The sequence below is a fragment of the Malus sylvestris genome, chromosome 7 (assembly GCF_916048215.2).
Source record: "Malus sylvestris chromosome 7, drMalSylv7.2, whole genome shotgun sequence".
NCBI classification, from domain to species: Eukaryota; Viridiplantae; Streptophyta; class Magnoliopsida; order Rosales; family Rosaceae; genus Malus; species Malus sylvestris.
The window spans coordinates 8,662,436-8,686,187 of record NC_062266.1 but is presented as its reverse complement, the minus strand read 5'-3'; the positions used below and the strand labels follow the sequence as shown (position 1 = coordinate 8,686,187).

Here is a 23,752-nt window from a genome sequence, read left to right as displayed (position 1 = left end):
TAAACTGTCCCAAAGCAGGATTTTTCATGGAGCTTTACCACCTCATATTTTATGCACAATTCTTTATAATGTTGGCACAAAAATTAATGTTAAAATATAAAATGGTAAAAAATATATAAAAAATCTCACTTTAAAAAGTCTCGTTAGCATTTCTTATAAATTTATATGTTTTTATACTGTTGTTATATAATGCTTAACCATATTTCGTATCATAAAAACCATTCTCCAAAATAATTGCCCATTGGCAGGGAAGTCATGTCACCACGCATGCAGTGGAGCCACGTAATGAAATTATAGCTGATTGATCCCAGGTACCAAGCACCTTCAGTTAATTACTTGATATTGTTATTTCGTGTACAAACCATTTACAAATTCACATTAATTTCTATATTTAAAAGATCAAGAAACGCAACACGAACTAGTGGGCTCATCTTTAGTACTGATGTTAACCAATCACCTAATCACAATATGACTTCAATAAGAGAGATTCAAACTTTCAAGAAGAAAAACCACAACAACTGGACAAAAAATAATATCAACCGAAAACATAACTGTTGTCGGCTGCATATTTTGTCATTGGAGATTGTAATGAGTCACCTATTTTTATTGGGCCTACAATCTTAAGGAGAATATTATACTTTTTGCGTACTTGTCCCACTTGATGTGTTGAAGTTTGGAATAGCAAAAAGTTTTAAGAATGTTCGTGTTGAAGTTGAATCCAAGGTCATTAAGGAATCCATTTTAACAAAGTGTAGAACGTCTTGATGGTTGAAGGCTATTATTGAGGACATCAAGTTACTTGCACGATTTTTTCTTCTATATTTTGGGTTCATGTCTTTTGAGAAGCGAATTTTCTTGTTGATGTCACTACTAGCATTAGGCATTTTATTCATGAAATTTATATTTGGATAGGTCTTTATCCATAAACTATTGCATAAAATGCTTTTCTCTTTGATTTTTACTGAAAGCAGTTGCACTTGAAGTTCTCTTTAAATAACCAGGGGTCGCGGACCAAAAACTCAAAGTGTCCAGAGATGTGAGATTTGATGAATTCACTCCTTATTTTAAAAAAAAACTCTGAGTCTATTTCGTAGGGAGAGAGTTTCTTGGATTCCTTTCCACTTCCTACTCAAGCTGAAATGCATGAATGTAGCTCCCAATTGCTCTCTATTAATCATATTGATGATCATGTGAGTAGTGAAAATTCCACTAATCTTTCTCAAACTCAAGATCAACTCCAAGAAGCTGTGATTGCTCCAAGGAGAAACCCTACCAGAGATAGAAAACCACCTGCAAGGTTTCAAAAGTATGTGGCTTATACTGCAAGGCATCCTATTTCTCAAGCTGTTACTTATAAAAATTTGTCTTCATCTCATGCATCTTTCCTTAGTCTAATGTCTAATGAACCTAAAAGTTTTCAAGAAGCTAATGTCAATCCAGTCTGGCAAGAAGCAATGCACGAAGAACTCAAGGCCTTGAATGATAATCACACATGGAGTGTTGTCAAGCTTCCTAAAGGGAAGAAAGCTGTGGGAAGTAGGTGGATTTACAAGACAAAATTTCACTCTGATGGTGAAATTGAAAGGCACAAGGCCAAACTAGTAGCTAGAGGATTCACTCAAACATATGGCATTGATTACAAGGAGACATTTTCTCCAGTTGCCAAGATGAACATTGTGAATGTTCTACTATATGTGGCTGTTAATCATGAATGGCCCTTGTTCCAAATGGATGTGAAGAATACCTTTCTTCATGGTGACCTCGAAGAAGAGGTATACATAAGATTACCACCCAGACATCCTCAAGAGAATGAAACTAATATGGTCTGCAAACTTCACAAAGCCATATATGGACTCAAGCAATCTCATTGTGCATGGCACTCCAAACTGAGCTTAGTTTTGGAAGCTGTAGGATTCAAAAGAAGCCATGTTGATTCTTCCTTATTCGTTCGAATTGGTTCAGCTGGTAAACTCGTGGTACTTATATATGTTGATGATTTAATCATTACAGGAGACAATATTGATGAACTTAATGCTCTCAAGCAATCCCCTTCACCATAAATTTGCAATCAAAGATTTGGGAGTTCTCAAATATTTTCTTGGGATTGAGATTGCTACTTCTAATAAGGGTTTGTTCTTAAATCAAAGAAAATATGTGTTAGATCTTCTTGATGAGGCAAAAATGATGGACTCCAAACCTGCTCGTACTCCTTTAGTTAGCAAGCTCAAGTTAGATGTTGAAGGCAAATCTTTAACTGATCTCAGCACCTATCAAAGATTAGTTGGGAAACTCATTTATCTTACTATTACGAGACCAGACATTGCTTATGCAGTGAGTCTCATTAGTCAGTTCATGCATTCTCCTACCTTAATTCACTGGGAAATGGTCAAAATACTTCTCAGGTACCTCAAAGGCTCAGTGAGAAGGGGTATTCTCATAAAGAAAAATGGTTCAACTCACATTATGGGCAACACTGATGTTGACTGGGCAGGTAATGCCCTTGATCGTAAATCTACCACAGGTTTTTGCACCTTCGTTGGGGGCAACCTTGTTTCATGGAAGAGAAAGAAGCAAGCTGTGATAGCTAGGTCAAGTGCTAAAGCTGAGTACCATGCGATGGCATCCACTGCTTGTGAGCTTATTTGGTTAAAAAGTCTCCTTACAGACCTAGGTTTTTCAAGCTCTTAATCGATGTATTTGGATTGTGATAACCAAGCTGCCATGCACATCGCATCGAATCCGGTGTTTCACGAAGGAAAAAGACACATTGAAGTGGATTGTCATTACATCTGTGCCCAAGTTCAAGCCAAAGTGATCGAAACCGTCTTCACTCAAAGTCATGATCAAGTGGCAGACATTTTCACAAAAACCCTAAAGTCTACTCAGTTTCAAAGGTTGCTTTGCAAGCTTGGATCAATCAACCCCTTTGGTCTAGCTTGAAAGGGCGTGTTGAAAGAAGTCATCAGTGGTTAAGGTACTAGTTGCATCTGCAACATCAATCATATGCAGCATCAGTTATATGCAACATCAGTTAATCAGTCATATGCAACATCAGTTTCAAGGTACAAGTTGCATCTACAACTTCATCTACTCACATGTGAATTGCAGCCACCATTGTCCATCCTTGTGTCATTTGGTGAATGAGATAAAGCTGCATCTGTAGCTTCATACCTCCCATACTGTGTTGCAACTGTTCCATGCATCTTTCTCCATAGTTTTGGTTTTCATATTTTACCTAGAAACTTGTATCTAGTTTAGTTGGTTTAACTAGTGGCCCATATCAGTGGCTTGCAGCTGTCTTTTGTCTTTAGCTGCTAGTCTTGCTCGGTCTCTCTATATAGAGCCTTCACTTGTAATTGTTACTTATGAATGAATACAAACAACCACTTTGAACTAGAAATCAATAAGACGTCTTCAAGATTTTAGAAAAGATAAAAAACATGGACTTTCCCGTCCTAGAACATATGCTGACCGAGATATCGGACTTGGAGGCGGAACAAGAAGAAGAGTCCAATTGCAATGATGATCCAGCATTTAATGCCCTTGGAAACTCTTCAGCTACGTCCAAAGGGAAAGAAGTCTCAAAAGGGGATTAGCCTTAGGATTTCTGGCTAGATTGGGGGTCGGTCATTTCCATGGCTTCAAACTTCATTTTTCATTGTAACATGAATTCCTTTTTGTTCTTTCTTTGTTCATGGAAGAAATCTCGATCCGATAAACTTCTCTAAAGTAAACAAGCTTCATATGAGGAATAAATGGCAGAATGGAATACGAGTAAGTTTGTGGGCCTGAGACAGAGCTCAAATGCCCCATCGTCAATGTTGATTTAGGGAAACGTTTCAATGTTGCCTCCTAAATTTAAAATTCATAAAGTATTCTCATCTTGATATTTGGCCTAGCACCTTAATCCGGTACCATGAAGCAATTAAACCCATGAGAAGACTTTTGCTCTACACTTATTGAAACAAGTTTATCAGATCTAGGAGCTTCAAATTGTTCCTGAAATGACCTTCAAACACGGGTTGATTTCTCTATTCCTTGCCCCAATACTTGTTATGTAGTACCGGGAAGAGATGTTTTATTCCTAGACTGGATCGCTCTTTCGACTACTCCCTTGAATGGCATAGAGCCCAAGTTTAAATGTTATAAACCCATAACTTTGCTAATTGTATAAACTTTATTAGCCCTATCTTTATTTTGAATTCTTTATGAGAATTGAGAAATAGGTAGATTTATGTCTAGAATATAAGAATTACATGGGCCTTTTTGAAAAAGGGCGGTGCTATGTACAAATTCATTTTACTTTCCACAAACTCGTGTTAATTATTTTTGGCCTTTTGTTTGAATGAATTGACACATTAACAAGGGGTGTGTGGATGATAAAAAAAGATGTGAAGGACAAACTTTTTGTAAAATAATAAGAATTTTTTTATCAGGAAGTCTGAGCGCTTCCTATATATATACACCCCTCGGAAAGCTAGCTACACTGCAAATTAACAAAGAACAATATGGCTTCTATACCTGGAATTCTTACCGAGTGGCCATGGAAACCTCTTGGAAACTTGAAGGTTTCTCACCTAATTACTTCCGTATTTTCTTTTGTGCGTTCCTATAAATATTATATATGACATGTCTAACTGCATGCTAGCATACTATGCACATGCATGTTTACGCCTTACTGCATGCATATATACTCGCAATGTTTTTGTGTCAAGCTACATGCTAATTTTTAGAGTAACTATACATTGCTAGGGTTCGGTTATCGAAGATTCTAGATCATCAGCATCATCGTACTATATTTCTACTTGGATTATATTTTGCTGCACTAATTACTTCTACTGTGATTTACGCTGGGTTGCAGTACCTGATCTTGGCTCCTTGGGTCATTCATAGCACATTGTTGTTTATTGTGAATGATGGAAAAGATAGAGATTCAACTTACTTGCTTATGTTTCCACTTATGCTTTGGAGGATGATCCACAACCAGATATGGATCACTCTTTCTCGATATCGAACCGCCAAGGGCAATGGTCGAATTGTTGACAAGGGTCTTGAATTTGATCAGGTTGACAGAGAAAAAAATTGGTCAGTGCTTTTCAATCTATGTATATTGTATTTTAAATATTTTTGTTTTCAAAGTGCTAAACTGATTCCTATTAAATGGACATGATCTAAATTGGTGTTTTCAAGTGTTACATTGTCGTTCATAAATCAGATATTTTTCTCATTCAAAGTGTTCATTAAATTTTTCTTTCCAAGCCAATTCTCGGTGCGTTCTTGTCCTTTTTTTTTTTTTGGAGTTTTAATGAAACACTCCTGGTACTATTCACTTTTAATGAAAAACTATATTTTTACCCTTTTTAATACTATTCACTACATATTTATTTACCATTTTTAATTAAAACTGAAGGTTTTTTGGACTTAGTTTTTTTTTTCCTGTTGCAAAATTTTTTAAATTTAATAATATGCTAACTGAAGTTTCAAAGTTTAATTTTAATTTGGTGCATTTTCTAATTCCTCTCTCTAACCTTTTGAGATCCTTTCATTTCATTTTGTTTGATGCCTTGGAATTTGAAAGTCCCTCCCCAAACATATAATTTCCATATCACTCTTAATAAGGACCTCGGATGTTATGTAATTAAAAAAAGGGACACTTTGGATGCGGTCCCTAGCTATCAATATTCTTTGATTGAAACCTTGTTAGTTTTTAGTTTTTGATTGAGGTCCTTGACATTAATGCAATAATGTAAGTTACTATATTTTTTTAATTAAAAATTAAAAATTGAAATTTGTAATTGTTTATATTAACGAGATTTTAAATAAAACCCATAATTTATGGGATTAAAAATAATAAAATATAAAATATACTCTCTATTATATTGTGTGTGTGTATATATATATATATACATATATGTATGGGTACATTAACCAAAATTAACAAAAAAGGTTATTGTACCAAAACATGGATACATTCTCAAATCAACGAAAAAGAATGTACCCATATAAGTTTAAACATGGATTAAAAAATTTGAATGGATTTTATATTAAAAAAAGGGTACATTTTACATATAACAAATTGATATATTTGAGAATGGGTACATTTAAGATTAAAAAAATTGAAAAATTATATGAATGGGTACATTTAAGATTAAAAAATTGAGAATCTTTTTATATATATAAAAAAAAACCTAATAGGTACAAACTTAATTTAATTTAATTTTTTTTATTTTTGAAATGTTTGAATTGAAAATTAATTAGAAGTTTAATAGAGGTGTGAGTATTAAACCCTAAATTAATTACTAATTTTTATATTAAAAAATTATATAATAAACATGTAAATTCATTATCACATCAATGCTAGGGACTTGAATCAAAATTTGAGAACTAATAAGGTCTTAGTCAATGAACAGTAAAAACTAGGGACCGGATACTAATTTTTCCTTAAAAAAAATTGTACTTCACCAAACCCCCCCCCCAAAAAAACCGGTCAACAAACACATGTAAATGAAAAAAAAAATGACCAAATTGGGGGTGAAAAATGAATTACTCAAAAAAATGGTAGGATTAGAAGGGAGAAGTTTCATTCATGTCTAATCCCCTTAAAATTGAAAAATAATTTTACTGTACTTCCATCCAGCACCTAACCCTATTTGTTTACAGGGATGACCAAATATTGTTCAATGGAGGTTTATCATACCTCGTTAACAGGATGTTTTCAGGTGCTCAAAATATGCCACTTTGGAGAACAGATGGGGTTATTTTTACATTTCTGCTTCATGCTGGTCTAGTGGAGTACTTCTACTATTGGTTTCATAGAGCACTTCACCATCATTACCTCTACTCTCGCTACCATTCTCGTCACCATTCCTCAATCGTTACCGAGCCTATTACATGTAAGACTAGCACTATATTTTGTTATCTTTGTTTTTTGTTAATTTTGAGCTGCCATTATTGACTTAATCTTTGCTGTATCTATGTATCTATGTAATCATATTTTTGCAGCCGTGATTCACCCATTTGCGGAGCACGTAGTATATTCCATGATATTCTCAATGCCAATTCTAGCAACTGTCTTCATAGGAACAGTTTCTGTCACATCCATTGCTGGTTATATTACTTACATCGACTTCATGAATAACATGGGACACTGTGTTCGTGGCAGGAATTTCCGTCGGGGATGTCTCCTAGCCGACGAGCACACAGCTCCCCGAGAGGTTGGCGCCAGTTGATGCTTTCTGTCGGGCTTCTACTTCACTGGCGGGCTTGTTGGGCAAGGCTGAAAGAGAAGGACAGAGTTAACTTTGAAATGTGCCTTTGTGGGGCCTTAGGTGTAGGCCTTGAGGCTCACAATCAAGATTAACTTTTAAGTGCTCAGGCGTGCCACTGCCATCTTTAGCATGGCAGATGTAGAATGGATGTTGTACGTATACTCGAGAGGCTGTGTTAGTTATGACAGGTGCCTTTGTGGGGCCTTAGGTGTAGGCCTTGAGGCTTCTGATCAAGAACTAACCCAGTACTCGAATATACGATGTCTGTTTTATTGTTTGCAGAAGTGTTATAACCATTATATTTCTGATTATTCGAGCCCGTAGAGCAGAATGAACCCAAATGGGTGCCTTTGTAGGGCCTTAGATATAGGCCTTGAGGCTTCCCATAAGAATCCCTTCTATACTCAAACGTTCTACTATAATCATAATATAATAGAAATAAAACTAAGAAGTAGATCGATTACTTGCGCCCCAAGTAACTTCGGACTTCTTGTTATCAAAGCTTGTCGTGGATGGGTTAAGTCCACATAAGGTTCTTTTTTATGCCTTGAGGCCAAGGACTTTTAAATGATCAATCTTACATGCCCGAGAGCTTAGAACTTAGATCTGGTTTGAACTATGAAGACATATTCAAATCGGATTCAAGAGCTGAGAAAGTCTTTTAATAGTCATCTTACTAGAAATAACTTGAATACAACTTGAAGTATACAACGTATTGCTAGGCTAATGAATGAAAAGACAACAATAAAGAGGGTCGGGCAAGGCTGATCGTCTTGCAACTTCCTATCTTTGTGGTTTATCAAGGGGTTTGAGAGCTTCTAGAAAGGGGGGTAGGGAGATGAGTTCACAGAAAGAAATCGATACTACAGCAAACTTAGGACAAGGTAGCAGAGCTATTACAAAGGTTTTTGGTGAGGGTTTATCCCGAAAGGGATGAAGGCTTGGGCTGACTACAGCTTCGTTTAAAGGCAAATCTGGCTTTGAGCAGAGTTTGTGCTTGTATTTGTTTGTTTGATTGAGTGTCCTCAACTCTGATTTCTCTTTCTTCTTTTATAGACACTTTGGCTTGGCCTCCTATAGCAGTAATCTTGCCCGAATGCAGTTTGAAGGATAGTGACTCATCAGCTATTTACTTGTACTGCCACTGTAAAGTACTTTTGGGCTGATTAGCTGGCTGGCCTATACCACTTGGTTTTTGGGTAGGTGAGCAAGTGGTGCAAATGATCTGCATCTAGTCGAGAAAGGCCTTTTCTGCCTTCTGGGCTTCGGCTTTCTCTCCTCCTTTTGGGCCAACTCCCTTTTGAGCCCAAAGTTTAAGTTTTAACCCAAACACACTGTAATTTTGAGCTCATTCCGAACAGCCTCTTTTTTCGCTTTCCTCCTCTCAAGTGTCTCATGTACACCCCTACGTAAGACTCTCTCTTCTCTTTATCCATATATACATATATAGATACATATATATATATATGTATGTATGTATCTATATCTGTATGTATGTATATACATAGCCTTTTATTCAAAGGGATCTCCATTTTTACAAAAAAAAAAAAAAATAGGGACTAGTTGTGAGACCCATTATACATCAAACTTCAACAATCCGAACATCTATTTTTTAAGTCTTCATTCATAGGTTATCCTAGCAAAAAATCAATTCAATTAGAAACCCTATACTTATTTGATTGTCATGATGAAATTTCAATGTTTCTTAGAACATAGTGTTGGTCAATTTCTTTAAACTCAATTAGATGCCTCAAACTTTTTCAATTTGGCTACTATTTTGTAAGGATGATCTATGAATGCAACTTAAGAAATAGACGGGTTTGTATCATTGAAATTCGATGTGAAGTGAGCTCTACAACAAGTCCCCATTTTTACCCAAAAATTGGGGATTCCTTCGTATAAAGGCCCTGCATACACACACACACACACACACACACACACACACATATATATATATATATATTATACACACATATATTTATGTTTGTATTAGATAATTAACTATCCATATTCAGAGGTAGTATATACTGTATATGTAGTGAAGTATACCAATTCAAAAGCTCTTTCATCCTAATTAATATTGTGCATTAAAAATGAGCTTACTTGCTTGTTGTTTAGGATAACTGAATGAGATAACTTTTCAGAGTCTAATTTCTTCTACCCTAAAAGAAAGAGTCCAATTTCTTCAAATAAATAATGCAATTAAAGAAAAAAGGCAAACTTCTTTCGGTCGATTTTTATGAAGGTGAAAGCTAGCTATCATTGGTGATTGTGATACTATGTCAAGGTATATTCAACCCAAAGCTTAGGCTGTTTGGTGATAAGACCCAAAAAGTATATATAAATGTATAAAACACGTGTGTAGCTTAACAATGCAAACAACTAGTACCAATCAACAGTTAATTTGAAGATTTACTTGATTCCAACTCTTAATCTATGTTGCGCTGATTAATTCTAACTCTTAATCGAACAAAAAATTATTGAATTTATTCTCTTAAGTGACTTGATAGAAACTTAAGACCTTTATAATATACGAATTATAGAGTATACTGCCGATTTGCCCCCTGAACTATCACCCAACTTTCAATTTCCCCCCTCAACTTTTTAACTGGAAAATTAAGGACTTAAACTAATTTTTTTTGGCCAATTTCCCCCCTACAGTTAGTTTTTCATAGATTTCATCCAAATTAACGTTAACTCTTATCATGTGCAAACCACGTAACTCTCATTTGTGGACAAAAGTGTCATTTCACTAGACCTTTAGATACAAAAGCTATAGAATCACACATATTTGCATAGGTTTATATTTTAGAAATCTAAGGTTTTCAATTATTTTAAAGAATGAAGCGACCGAACTACCCACACATGTTGTGCATATGCTTCCATTTAACAAAAATTTGGATGGAATGAATGAAAAATTGACAGCAGGGGGCAAATCGGCCAAAAAAATTAGTTTAAGTCCTTAATTTTCCAATTAAAAAGTTCAGGGGGGAAATCGAAAGTTAAGTGATAGTTCAGGAAGCAAATTGGCAGTATACTCACGAATTATATAATTAATGTAGTTATAAATTGCGTACATGTTCCACTCTTTGCATCACACACAATTCCGAACCAATTACTCTCTCTTCATGCCAATCTACGACTACATATATGGTACTATGGACAAATCTACTGATGCCCTCTATGAATCTTCAATGAAAAGAGGAGAGGAATTGCCAGATGTCGTGCATCTAACTCATCTAACGACACCTGAGTCCATCTATCATTTACCGCTAGGGTTTGCTTCGCTGGCCTCTAGGCCCCACAAATCAACATGGTATATGTGGCTGATGTGGCCTGTGACATTTCTGTCCATGATTCTAACTCGAATATATGGCCGTCCGTTTGTGGTTGAGCGGCAGTTCTTTAACAAACTCACATTACAAACTTGGGTTATACCCAGATACACTACGCAGGTGAGAACCATTTTCTTTTCTCTACTAAAAGCATACTTCTTTATTGGTATGATTGAGCTTTGTTTATACATATTACAGCAGTACTACCTGCAATTGCAAAATGGATCTATAAATACCTTGATTGAGGAAGCCATAGTTGAAGCTGAGAAAAAGGGTGTCAAAGTTACAAGTGTCGGCCTCTTGGATCAGGTCATTCTCTACCTACCAATATCTGACTATGTTATGGTCATGGTCTCATCGAGTTTGTATCTGAATTGCACTTTGTAGTCTTAAAATTTTAGTCTTTATGATCCCAACGATGTCCACTCTGCTACATATTTTGCGAAGGACAATACAGGGTGCACCACTTTGTCCACTTGCGATCAACATATTTTCACAATAAATTTTTTAGAAATAGAACATTTTATTTTCTTAGTCACCATTTTAAGATTATCATTACAAAGAATTAGTCAAATTAGATATCGTTTAATTATTTATATATCAAATAAATGGACAGGGACACTATAAATATGTTATTACATACCATCGTCTAATTGTTTGACACGTATGGATGACTAACCAATCTTTGAATTGATTGATTTCTTATACAGATGATCTTGAAATAATGATTTAAAAATAAACGATTTTGAGTATAAAATTTGTACAATAAAAATACGTTATTCGCAAAAAATGAATAAAGTCCCAATGAAAGGAACTCTTTAATTTTATATACTAGGCTTCTTTTAATATTTATTAATGAGTATTTATCAAATATAGTAAAAAATTAATCTTTAATTTCAAAAATGTCACTTTTTATAAAATCTTTCAAATATATCCAAAATTCCACCTAAATAGACACAAATACCCTCAAATTTAAAAATCAAATATATTAAAGGTTTTTTAGCCAAAATGATTCGTGACATTGACATAACTCCTTAATCTGGTCCTTTATCAATTAATGATAATCAATAGTAGTGTTCTTGAATTTGTCTATCGTGAATTATTTTAGTCTTTCTTTGAATTTGTCCATCATGATCATTTTAGTTTTTTTTTTTGTGAAAAATTTGTCAATTACACTGTTAGTGTGATGATGTGGGGCCACGTGGGTCTCACAAATACAATCATATAATGACATATGGATTAACTTCAAAAACTATTTTTATAATTAAAACTAAAAATAATATTAGTAAGAAAAAAGGCGTTGAAGGCATGCTGAAATTCTGCTGCTCTCACTTGCGGTAACCGCGGCGACGCTCAATGTCAGTGATGAGGGGGTCAAAGGGGATAGGATTGTGGTGGTGGAGTGTAGAAGCGAAGGTGAAGTTCGATCGAAACTTGAAGCGACAGTAGCTAAAAAGCCTTTAATTTATTTAATTGTTAAATTTGAGAGTATTGTGTCTATTTAAGTGAAATTTTGGATATATTTGAAAGTTTTTATAAAAAATGACATTTTTGAAATTAAGAGTTAATTTTTGGCTATATTTGATAAATACTCTTTATTAACAGTATACCAAGTGAAGGTATGCACAAAAAGATGAAAGAGGATCCTTTCCGGATCCTCTTTGCAAGGATCCTGGGGATCCTTAAATCATGTCCGTTTATCGTATATCGTGCGGTAAAAAATTATTTTAGATACTTTTATTTTAAATTAAATATGAATAGTACCTGACGAAAACTAATCGTACGATATACTATAAATGGACACGATTTAAGAATTCTCACAAAGAGGATCCGGAGAGGATCCTCCTAGCAAAAAGATGATTCTAGTATACATAGTGAAAAGAAAAGTTAACTTTTTTTTCTCCGGAAAAAAAAAAGTTCCAACCTAGTACCTAACTAAAACTTTCTGTAATCTTATATTTAAAAATCTCAGAAACATTCAGAACACCAAAAATTGCTCTCTCTTAATTATACATTGATACAAATGATAAAAACAATGAGAAGAAGTGCACTGGTACAAATTCTACCTAATTAGCTACTAGGTATTCAATGGTTTTACATACTAAACACCTCTTGTGCATGATTAATCTCTCACTATTTTCTGATTGCAAACTCTTGCAAGCAGGGTGAGGAGCTGAACGGATATGGTGGTCTCTATGTTCGCAGGCATCCTCATCTCAAACTCAAGGTGGTGGATGGAAGTAGCTTAGCAGTTGCTGTAATCCTAAACAGCATTCCAAGAGGGACAACCCAAGTTGTTCTTAGAGGCAACCTCACAAAGGTTGCTTATGCCATTGCCTTTGCTTTGAGCCAGAAGGGTATCCAGGTAAATATACATGTGTGTGTATATATATGTGTTATATTTTTCATATGTATCAAATACATACATCATGGCTATAGCTCACCCTTAAGAATAGAAAAACCTCTGTAGTAGAACTGTCATACAATGCCACTTCATCGTGTTAGACAGTGGTAGTTTTGGGCATGTGCAATAGGTGTCCCTGCACAGGGCCCCAATTCTAAAGGTCCCCCTGATATCATCTACATATGTACCAACTTAGTTTGTTGCTAAAAAGACAAAAAAAAAAAAAACTTCATCTATGGAAAATTTTCTAGATAATTGCATGTGAATACGAGAAATATGGCCTCCATATGCATAAGAGAAATCACATTTATATTTTCAGTTTGGTTCTGCTGGCTTTGCTTTAGATTTTGTTTTTCATTATTTTTGTTGACTTGAATTATAACTCTAGTAATAATACTCCATTTAGATCATTTATTAAAACAACTATAGACATATACAAGGCTCATTTACTATCTTCCGCATAGAGCCCTAAAATCTCTAGTTGACCCTGGTGTTAGATGTAATACAACTTGTTAGAAGGTACTTTTGATACAACAATATATTCACACTAAGGGATGAAGAGAATAAATACTTTTGTTTGTTAAGTAATGCAACATACACCGATGTTATTGTTAGAATTTACATCGGCTCTCTTACACAAAGCAGGAATTCATGGGAGTATAAAACTATGTATAGAACCCATACAAGATTCATACAATGTGAAAGTTGGTGTAGGAATTGAGATAAGACTTGGTGTGTGTGGCATTGATTTTTTTAGACATGGAACTTCTACCTAAATTGCACTTATTTTAGGTAACTACTTTACACCAAGTTGAGTATTTGAAGCTCACCAAATCGTTAAATGCCACTGAAAGTTGTTTGGTTCTTGGAGAAAGTTGTGGACCCAAGGTATCAATCATCATCGCAACTATTTATACTTCACCCCTTATGTAGAATAGCCTCTATATTTTACGTCGAGTTGTTATTGACATTTTAAAAACGTCTTTATAAAGTCTACTTTAGTGAAACAATTAACAAGTAGATGATGCAGGACGACTATATTTTAGAGGACTATTATATATTGGTATATATGCTAACTGAAACGTTTCCGATTTGGTTAGTGGGATATGGATTTACTGATAAAGAACAGATGAATGCATCAAAAGGAACATTATTTGTTCCCTTCTCCCAACTGCCAACAAAAAAATTGCGAAAAGACTGCTTCTACCACTACACTCCAGCATTGAAGATTCCCACATCTATGGAGAATGTTCACTCTTTTGAGGCAAGCAATTAACTGATAACTAAAAATGATAGGCTTTATTTTTTATTTTTTTATTTTTATTTTTACTTTCTTTGTCCCATTTTTTCTATTCAATAGACATTTAAGATTGACATATATTTTCATTAATGTTGTGATCACAGAATTGGTTGCCACGAAGGCTGATGAGTGCATGGCGTGTAGCAGGCATAGTGCATGCCTTGGAAGATTACCACGAGCATGATTGTGGTTACCCCATGTCCAGCAATGACAAAATTTGGCTAGCAAGTCTTCGACATGGGTTTCAACCTCTACTAGTCAATGTTGGAGAATAAAAAAATCCAAAAACATTATATAAAGGTTTTCTTGTCCTCGTGGATTTATGTTTGTTTGGCCAGTTTGGTATTATTGTGCTTTAAATCAAGACTGCTTCTACTATGTTATAAACATAATCAGCTGTAAAATAAAATAATTGGTTGTTTAATAAACTTTGTTTGTGTGAACATAAAACAAAATATTAGTGTTAAGTAAAATTTTATGTAGAAGTTTGTCGTTGTGTATAATGATAAAAAGTACATAATGTAGCTCATCAACAATTGATTGATAGCCGAGCCATTTCCTTTTATGCTACGGATTTCTTTTATGCTACGCTACTTAGTCGGGAAAAACCAATAAAATAAAGAAAAGCAACAAATCTATTCATCGAGTATAATGGAGAGAGGGGGATTCCTAAAATAGTAAAACTAAAACAAATGGCGCAATATGTGACTCGCCCAAGACAATATTTTAGGATGTGCAGTATCTCATTGGACAACTACACCAAACTGGCAAACCCTATTTTCATAGGTAGCAGGAATTGGGGGTTTAGTTGTGAAGGATATTCACAAGAAATTTTTGGGGGTGATGGGAACACACACCTTAGCAGCGTAGGTGGTGTTTCCTTCCAAACCAATAACGCCATCTGCCCCACTAAGGACCAAGGTATTAAATATCGATGATATCGAAAATATCGCTAGTCCAAAAACACGGAAATTTCGATGGAAATATTGGGATATTATCGATATCGATAAAAATAGAATAAAAACCACGGAAATTGTAAGAAAAACTTGGACAATTTTATTGAAACTTTGCAGAATGTTTATTTAGTCAATTATCTATTAGTTTATCACAAAAAATTGGAAGGAAATGTATTGCATAATGGATTTAACTGATTTAATTTGATAATATAGCAAGCTGACAAACATTGTGAGTGTAGAAAATATGTAGTAATTAATGAAAGAAGTTTAATCACACCATAATCATTTATATATAATGAATTAGTACAATATTTTACACTTTATACATTGCATGATAAGATACATGAGTGACTTAGACCTAGTTTGGGAGTGAGGTGCTTAAAAAAAAAAACACCCATGAAAAAAAGCTGTGAGGGTTTTAGGTGTTTGGTAAACTGAAAAAAAAAGGCTTATTTTGGAAGCTGCTGTGAGAATAAGCTGAAATCAAAGGAAAAAGCTGAAGCTGCTATTTGCAGCTTTGGAAAACTGGTTTTTTTTCAAAGCACACGGAGCTACAGTGCTTCTTTAATGAAAAGACCCACTATTAGACTGCTTTTTTTTTTCAAAGGCACTTTTACAAAAAAGTTTACCAAACACTTTGCTGATTTATTTCACAGCCGCTTATTCTCACAGCACAGCTGCTTATTCTCACAACAGTTTTTTTTCAAAGCACAGCAATACCAAACCAGCCCTTAGTACCACATAGAGTTCCTATGAGGTTCAAAATTTTGACTATCTTCATCATCTCTATGTGTAGAGTAAGTGTATTGTGAAGAGTAGTCATCAAATGATAAATCCCCAAAATAGTTTTGCATGTAATTGTTAACATGCCACCCATATGGATCCGAGATTGGTTGATGTTGTCCATAAGCAAAATCATTTGAAGACATTTCCAGTAGCTTCAAAAAGCAGGGTGAATATATTGAAGACCAAACCTCACGATCACTGACACGTGGGCTGGATATTTTGAAAGCAGGTTTGGATTTTTTTTTTCTTCTCTCGGATAACACGCACAAACTGAGACATTGGCTGGATATTTTGAAAGCAGGTTTGGATTTTTTTTTTCTTCTCTCGGATAACACACACATGGGCTGGATATAAGAAATTTCTTATGTATTTTATGAATTAATTAAATTTACTATATCAAATGTAAATAATTCTTGACTAATATGTTATTTCTTATAGAAGAATATACATATGTGAATGTTTTATGCATATATATAATATGCTTGCCTATGAAAAAAAACTTAATATTATCTAAATAATTTATAATTTATATAACATATATATATATATAATATATATACCAAACTTTTAAAAATATAAAATACCCACATAGTGGGTGGTTTTCATTATTAAAAAGTTAAAACCATCAACCATCCCCTCACCTCTTTAACATCACCCGTCCACTTTTAAAACCATCTCATGGTTTTCAATTTTATAATCAAAACCACATTGGGTTACCTCACTAAAACCATCCCATGGTTTTCAATTTCATAATTAAAACCACCATGGGTGGTTTTCATCACATCACCCATTTTAATCACATCCTATGGTTCTCTTCACACTCTCTTAGACTCTCTTCCTTCATCTTCACAGTTCATAGACGAGTTGCAAAAATTCCCTCATCTTCACAGATCGTCTCTGTGAATTTCTACAACTTCACAGATCTTCACAGACGAGCTGCAGATCGTCTCTGCAAAAATTCCCTCATCTTCACAGATCTACAACTTCCGATCTCGTACGAATTTCTGCAGCTCGTCTCTGTGAATTTCTGCAGCCCATTGCGAAAATTGCAGCAAGTTTGGGATTTGCAGCAAGTTTTAGAACACTAGACTTTTCATTTCCGACGACGGAGGCACAGATCTTGGGTTTGAGCCTGGATTGCAGAGAGAGATCTGGGTAGCTGCGACGACCCAGCCTCGGCTGCCTTTCCGACGACGGAGCCATAATGATTGTTTCGATAATATCGATAATATCGTGATATTTTGACGATAATTGGGGGGATATGTGTGAAAATATCGGTTTCTCTGAACAACGATAATATCGGCGATATTTCGTCGATATTATCGATATTTTAGTCATTGCTAAGGTCAAATAGCTTTATCTTTTATAGAATAATCAATAAATGATTTTTGTTTTTAAATAAGCCTCATTCTCGAGGCCCTTCCCCAACCTTTTAATCATATGCCCCTCCAATTCCTCTCAGCCCTCGACAACCACCATCGTCGCCTGCGGCTCTTCTCCACCATGTCCTCGTCCCTTTATCATCCCACTTTTCTCTTGGTGATCAAGAACTGGCGTCTTCAAATCAAGATGCTGAAGCAACATGATAGAAGAAGATGATGGTGCCAAATTGAGATTTTAGTTGTGTGATGAAGGCTGGAGCTTCCATGGGTGTTCATGGTGGTTGGCTTGACGTGGTTGTTGGGTGGAGGACAAACATGTTGGCACAGGTGCTGGTGACCCTTTAGTCAGGACATGCTTGTTAATTAAATATTAAGTTTTTTAATTGCTTTAATAGTGGGTCAAACTGTTGGTGTAAATTCCAACTTAAATGCATAGATGTCAAGACCTTATTGGTGGAACTCCAAGTCAGCAAGAGTTCCCGGTATCTCAAAAAATTTCTTGATATTCACATCGCTGCATTGGAAGGTGGGGAGTGGGTATCCCATGGTGCAATGCCGCAACTGGTTGGGTTGGGTGGGGTGGCCCGTTGGGTAGTGAGTCATTGGGGAGGTGATGAGTGCAAAGAACGGGTGTTCGGGGATCAGAGTGTAGTGGTTGGGGTTGAGGGTGTATATTACTTGTAATTATCTATTTATATTATAGATTGTTTATCTATTTATATTATGGATTTTTTTTTTTGTAACCTACCACTTTCATAATTAGTTGTATTCATTTATATCTTCAATATTTTCTCTTGAAATTTTTTGTAGTCTTCTTAAAATAGTTTGGGTGAGTTTGTTTGCCTTCACTGGTTTTCACTAGACAGGACTGGACTAAGTATTAGTCCAATCCCGTGTTTGTTAGGCGTTGAGACTAGTTTTAATGAGACTAGAAGGGACTCGCCCAAACTAAAGGCTTCTCTAGCCAGTAGCGGACTGCTAATTCGCTTCGCCCCTTCTCATTTCGTCCATCTTATCAATGATTGCAAACTTCCCCATTTCCGAGAAAACCCATAAGAGTATGTCTGCAATTACCCTCAACCACCCATCTCCCAAACTAGTAGCCACCTTCAAAGCTAACAGCTATCTCTCTTCTCTCTCTTTCTGAATCGATGGAATCCGACACATAACCCAAAAATAAAGCCCATCGACATCCAAGCACAAACACCAGAAGATGAAGATGGAGAAATTAACTGTCCCAATTTGTCCCGGAACACCTAGAAAAAACCCACCTAAGTGGCCCATTTCTCATTTGGGTTCAACCCCACCAAGAACCCAGACCCCAATTCGACCAAAACCAAAATCTTTGAATTGATTTGTCGTGCCTTCTAGAATTTGTTAGAGAGAGATAGATGATTTTAGAAAAAAATGGGGAAACTGGGCATGGGGAGGGAGAAAGTGACGGAGGAAAATCGGTTTTGTGAGAGATGATTCTAGAAATAAAAATAATTTGGCCATTAGAGAGAGGTAGATGATTTCATAAAATAATAAAATAAATAAAGTTATAATATATTATTAGATATACAATAAATAATATAATATTTTAGTTTATTAATTATTCTGTCTTTTTAGTCTGACACTGTCCCAAGCACTTCACTAAGTTAGTCCATCTTAGTCTAGTCTAAGCCAATCCAACTTAGTCCTTGAAGCTAGTCCAGTCCAAAATAGTCTGGTGCAACAAACACACCCTTTAGGTTTTTGGACTTAGATCTAATTATTGCCTTTTTTTTAATTATTAAATCATGGTTTATTAGCAAGAAAGTAGAAGCAACTTGGATTTTGTGTTTTTTTTTTGTTTTTTTGTTTTTTGTTTTGTCAAAAGATATATTTTGTTAGACTAGATGTTAGATTAGCCACTAGCAGGGTTTGAACCCACCTTTTCACCATTGTGGTAAATGACCACTTCCAACTTGAATTTTGCTTCTCAAAACCTGCTTATTTTTAAAATAAACAGATGAATCGTAGCCATTGTCTTGAAATGTAAAATAGACAACACTAGTAAAGACCTCGACAAGGAGGCAACTTAGACAATAGATAGTAACTTTTGTATGGTGCCATTTTTGGTCTAGTAATCACACTGACATCGTCTGATTCATCCCATTTTGGGATATTATTGCGGGTGATGTGATAGGGATGGTGGAGGACTTTGTGGGTGGGAGGCAAAATCCTCGAAAGTTGAACTCCACCCACATTGTGCTTATTCCGAAGACCGCAAACCCGACATCGGTGGGCTAATTTAGACCTATTAGCCTATGCATCTACTCCTATAAAATTTTCTCTAAGCTATTGACTAATAAAGCAGTGGCTGCCTGCAGTCATTTCCCCAGCCTATAACGCTTTTGTGGAGGGGCGCCAAATCCAAGATAACATTCTTGTGGCCTATGAAGTGTTCAATTTCCTTAAGCTTCGGAAGGTAAAAACAAAATTTGAGCTTGCTATGAAAATTAACATGAACAAAGCTTATGATATGATTGAATGGGACTTCTTGGAGGCCTTGATGGTCCGAATGGGTTTTAATAGTTGGTGGATTAAATGGTTATGGGTTGTGTTTCCACGGTGGAGTTTTCGGTCTTAATGAATGACCATCCTAGGAAACGTTTCAGGCCCTCCCACATACTCCAATAGGGAGGCCATCTATCTTCTTACCTTTTGCTTATCATCAAGGACATCTTGTCAAGATTAATTCATGGTGCGGTGGAAAATGGATTCCTTAAAGGCATTCAGCTGAGCATGCATGAGCCTATTCTTTCTCATCTTTTGTTTGCAGATGGCACTTATTTTCTTCCGGATCTCTCTGATTAATTGCCAAAACATTATTCAAATTCTAAATCTTTATTGCACAGCCTATGGTCAAGAGGTAAGCATGCAAAAATCTTCAATTTTCTTCGGGGCAAATACCCCCGAGCGGTTGTGGTATGAGTTAGCTGGGATCCTGGGCATGCCTCAAGTTATGGACCTGATGAATTACTTGGGCCTTCCAATAATGTGGGGAAAGTCGAAGAGGGGGGCTTTAGCCTTTGTGAAAGATAGGGTTATGGCAAAGATTCAAGGTTGGAAGCATGGGTTCCTATCTTAGGCCGGTAGAGAAATGCTCATAAAGGCTGTTATGCAGGCAATCCCTGCTTATCCGATGAATATTTTTTGCTTCCCCGACAACATTTGCAATGACATTGCTGTTGTTGCCAATTTCTGGTGGAGGCAGAAAGTGGAGGAGCGGAAAATTCATTAGGTGAGTAGGGAAACATTTGGGCTGTTGAAGAATGATGGGGTTATGGACTTCTATAACCTGAAAGAGTTTAACCCTTGCGCTTCTAGCCAGGCAATGTTAGCATCTTATTCACTTTTCGGACTCGCTTTGGGCCCATGTTATCAAACATTGGTACTTTTTCGATTGTTCTTTCTTTGAGGCCAAGAAGGGGGAGGGCTTTGTGGGTGTGGGCTAGTCATTTGACGGGAAGGGATATCATTGCTAAAAGAGCTCATTGGCAGATTTTGAGTGGTGAACAAACGAAGATTTGGTTTGATAGATGGACCTCGTCTGTGACGGTTGGGCACCCATCCCCAGCCTCAGGGGTCACGGTTATTATGCCAGTTTCCAGGTGTTGGAACCATGAGGCCATCGTGCAAAATGTGGCGGTGGGGGATCGTCAAGCTATCTTTGACATTTCGATTGGTGGGGCCGAGCGAGTTGACCTGTTGGTCTGGCCTGCTGATAGACGGAGAAGGTATACCGTGAAGTCAGGCTACCATTGGATCCATGTGGCAAACCGAAGGGCCCCGAAGCCATTGCTTCATCGACATCCATTGACTCATGGGTATGGAAATGCATCTGGAATGTTTTGGCTCATCCTAAAGTTAATAAATTCATGTGGCGGGCTTTGATAGGGGTGATGGCTACTAAACGAAATTTATTTTACCGGCGGTATGCGCCTTCTCCTATCTGCCCTTTCTGTGATGATTAGGAGGAGTCGATTGAGCATGTTTTGATTCTTTGCCCTTGGGTGCATCGGGTATGGTTTGGTGGGGTAATTGGGCTTAGGGTGGAGAAAAGTGAAGTGACTACCCTGCATGCATGGCTGGAATCTATTTGGTGCAGTTTGCCTGAAGGTGTGGTGGAGTGGAGGAAAACAATGTCGTATATTGCATTCTCATGCTGGTCAATATGAAAAGCTAGGTGTGATGGAGTTTTTAATTAGAGAATCCCATCCCCAACCGTACTGTGCCGGCAATTGAGAATGCTAGCTTTGCTTTCCTGGAGGCTCATTCAAGGGAGCGGGCTTTGCCAGTCATCAAGGTGAATGTGGATGCTAGTTGGAAGATGATTGATGGGGGCTGCCATATTGGGATTGTTATGAGGGATTCTGGGTCTTGTTGCTTAATGGTGAGGAGAAGAAGGATCAGTGCCTTTTCTGCCCTTATGGCAGAGGCTCGAGGAGTTTTGGAAGAATGCTTAATGGCTCGGCAGCGGGGTTATTCTTGTATTGTGGTTGAATTAGATTCTAAGGCGATTATTACGTGGTTGAGCGGTTGTATCGAGCGGGCACATGTTTTTCCGGTTCTATGCGAGATGGGGAGGGCGTTCTATTCGTGCACCTGGTCTTGGGTGCCACAGGCAGCCAATGAAGCGACGGATTTTGTTGCGTCGCATGCTGGTGCGAAGATGTATGACTTTGTCTAGGTCAGAAAACCTCCATCTTCATTTAGATTATGTTTGGGTAGGATTAAGGGTGACATAGTGATGTTCTATGTCTTGTTTTTTGTCCCTTGTTTGTACTTCTTGTTTACTGTTGTTAGCCACCCTGGTTTTCTATTACCTTTTGGCCGCGGCCCTAGTGAATGATATTTTCCAGTTCACCAAAAAAAAAAATAAAAATAAAACAAGAGATAGAGACTAGTAATCTTTCCTTTAGGGCCAACTTTTACTCTTACATAATGAGAGGTTTTTATTAGTATTCCCTCCTTACTATGATTCTTGAATTGTAGATCAAGGTGATGGAAATGGTCAATGTATTTTAGTTTTCTTAAATTCTTGCCATATGTAAATTAAAATTTAGAACATTGCTCAACTGTGTATTTTCTCTCTTAGTTAAAAAAAATGCAGAGCCTATTCCGGTGGCACCTTTCTCAAGGGTAAGATTTTATTTTCTCTTCACTTTCTCAGCAACAGTGACCTTTAACTGAAATACTCAGGTGGGAATCGGCAATCTGTTTGTCCATGAAGATGAGGTTTCTATGCCGGCAATGCTACTAAAGCATCGAATCAGATCAAATTTTTTGGCCAGACTAGACTATATGCATGTGACTAGTTCTGCGGGAGAGTAAGCATCCACTGCCTTTAAGGCCGTGCTCAACTAGAACGACAACATTCTGAGTTTTGGCTATCGGGAAACCTTAATTTCGATGGGATTGGATCAAATTGATAGAAGATGGAAAGTCCTAGACATCTGGAAAGTTTGAGACAAAAAAGCTTTGAGATTCAGAATCAAGTTGAGAGCTAGGGTTTTACGTGAGAGAAGGAAGGAATAAAGTGAAGAGAGAGAAATGTATAATATATTTAATTGATTGTTCCAATAGTAAAAATGACCACAAATATATGATTTTTTTTTGTCAAACGATAGATTTGTTAAATTAGGGAGCCGACGGGGCTCGAACCCACACCGTGATGCAAGGGCAACACTCATCTCCACCACTGTGATAGAGGGCCACTTCCGTTGATATATGATTAATCAGTAAAGATTTTGTTGACCATTGGTCAAATAACCTTATGAAAAATGTTATATAATATAACTCAATGGACATATTCATCATTATTGTAGAGACCCATTAATCTTCGTCATAACCAAACTTCATATCTCAAACCAAGCCTGAGGAGATTGCTTGAGACCATATATCGCCTTTTTTCACCTGAAAACTTTCCCTTCCTCCCCCTGAGCTCGAAAACTTGGTGGAGGTCTCCATGAAGAAAGGCGTGATGGTGGTGCACTTTCCAATTAGCCTGTTCCAGACCTGAAAGGGGTGGATAACCATGGTTCGTCACCAGTTGTCAACCTTAAAAGAAAAACAATTATAACTCTTCTCGCAACTAACCACTCACTATTTCGTGCATGTTTTATTTTTATTTTTTTTATCTAAATATGCATGGTCTTTTTTTTTTTGATCAATGAATATGCATGTTTTAATAACATTGAATTGTATTGATTAATTATTGTTTCCAACTAATGACTGATCTATATATAAAGTCAATGGAAAAGGTGAATAGTGATTTTGGTGTCATCAAGCTTC

General features: G+C 36.4%; 2 protein-coding genes across 2 annotated transcripts; both read left to right on the top strand.

Annotated features, from left to right (window-relative positions):
* Positions 1-2,181: 2,181 nt before the first annotated feature.
* Positions 2,182-2,688, top strand: LOC126630063 (uncharacterized mitochondrial protein AtMg00810-like). The gene has a single exon (XM_050300230.1). It carries the CDS (start codon positions 2,182-2,184, stop codon positions 2,686-2,688), a length of 507 nt encoding a protein of 168 aa, XP_050156187.1.
* Positions 2,689-4,508: 1,820 nt separating this feature from the next.
* Positions 4,509-14,582, top strand: LOC126630062 (very-long-chain aldehyde decarbonylase CER1-like). Its single transcript, XM_050300229.1, has 11 exons — positions 4,509-4,568; positions 4,862-5,085; positions 6,661-6,893; positions 7,003-7,091; positions 8,658-8,677; positions 10,348-10,723; positions 10,805-10,912; positions 12,768-12,968; positions 13,800-13,895; positions 14,029-14,271; positions 14,412-14,582. The coding sequence occupies exons 1-11, from the start codon at positions 4,509-4,511 to the stop codon at positions 14,580-14,582; spliced, it is 1,821 nt and encodes a 606-aa protein (XP_050156186.1).
* The last annotated feature ends 9,170 nt before the right edge of the window (positions 14,583-23,752 follow it).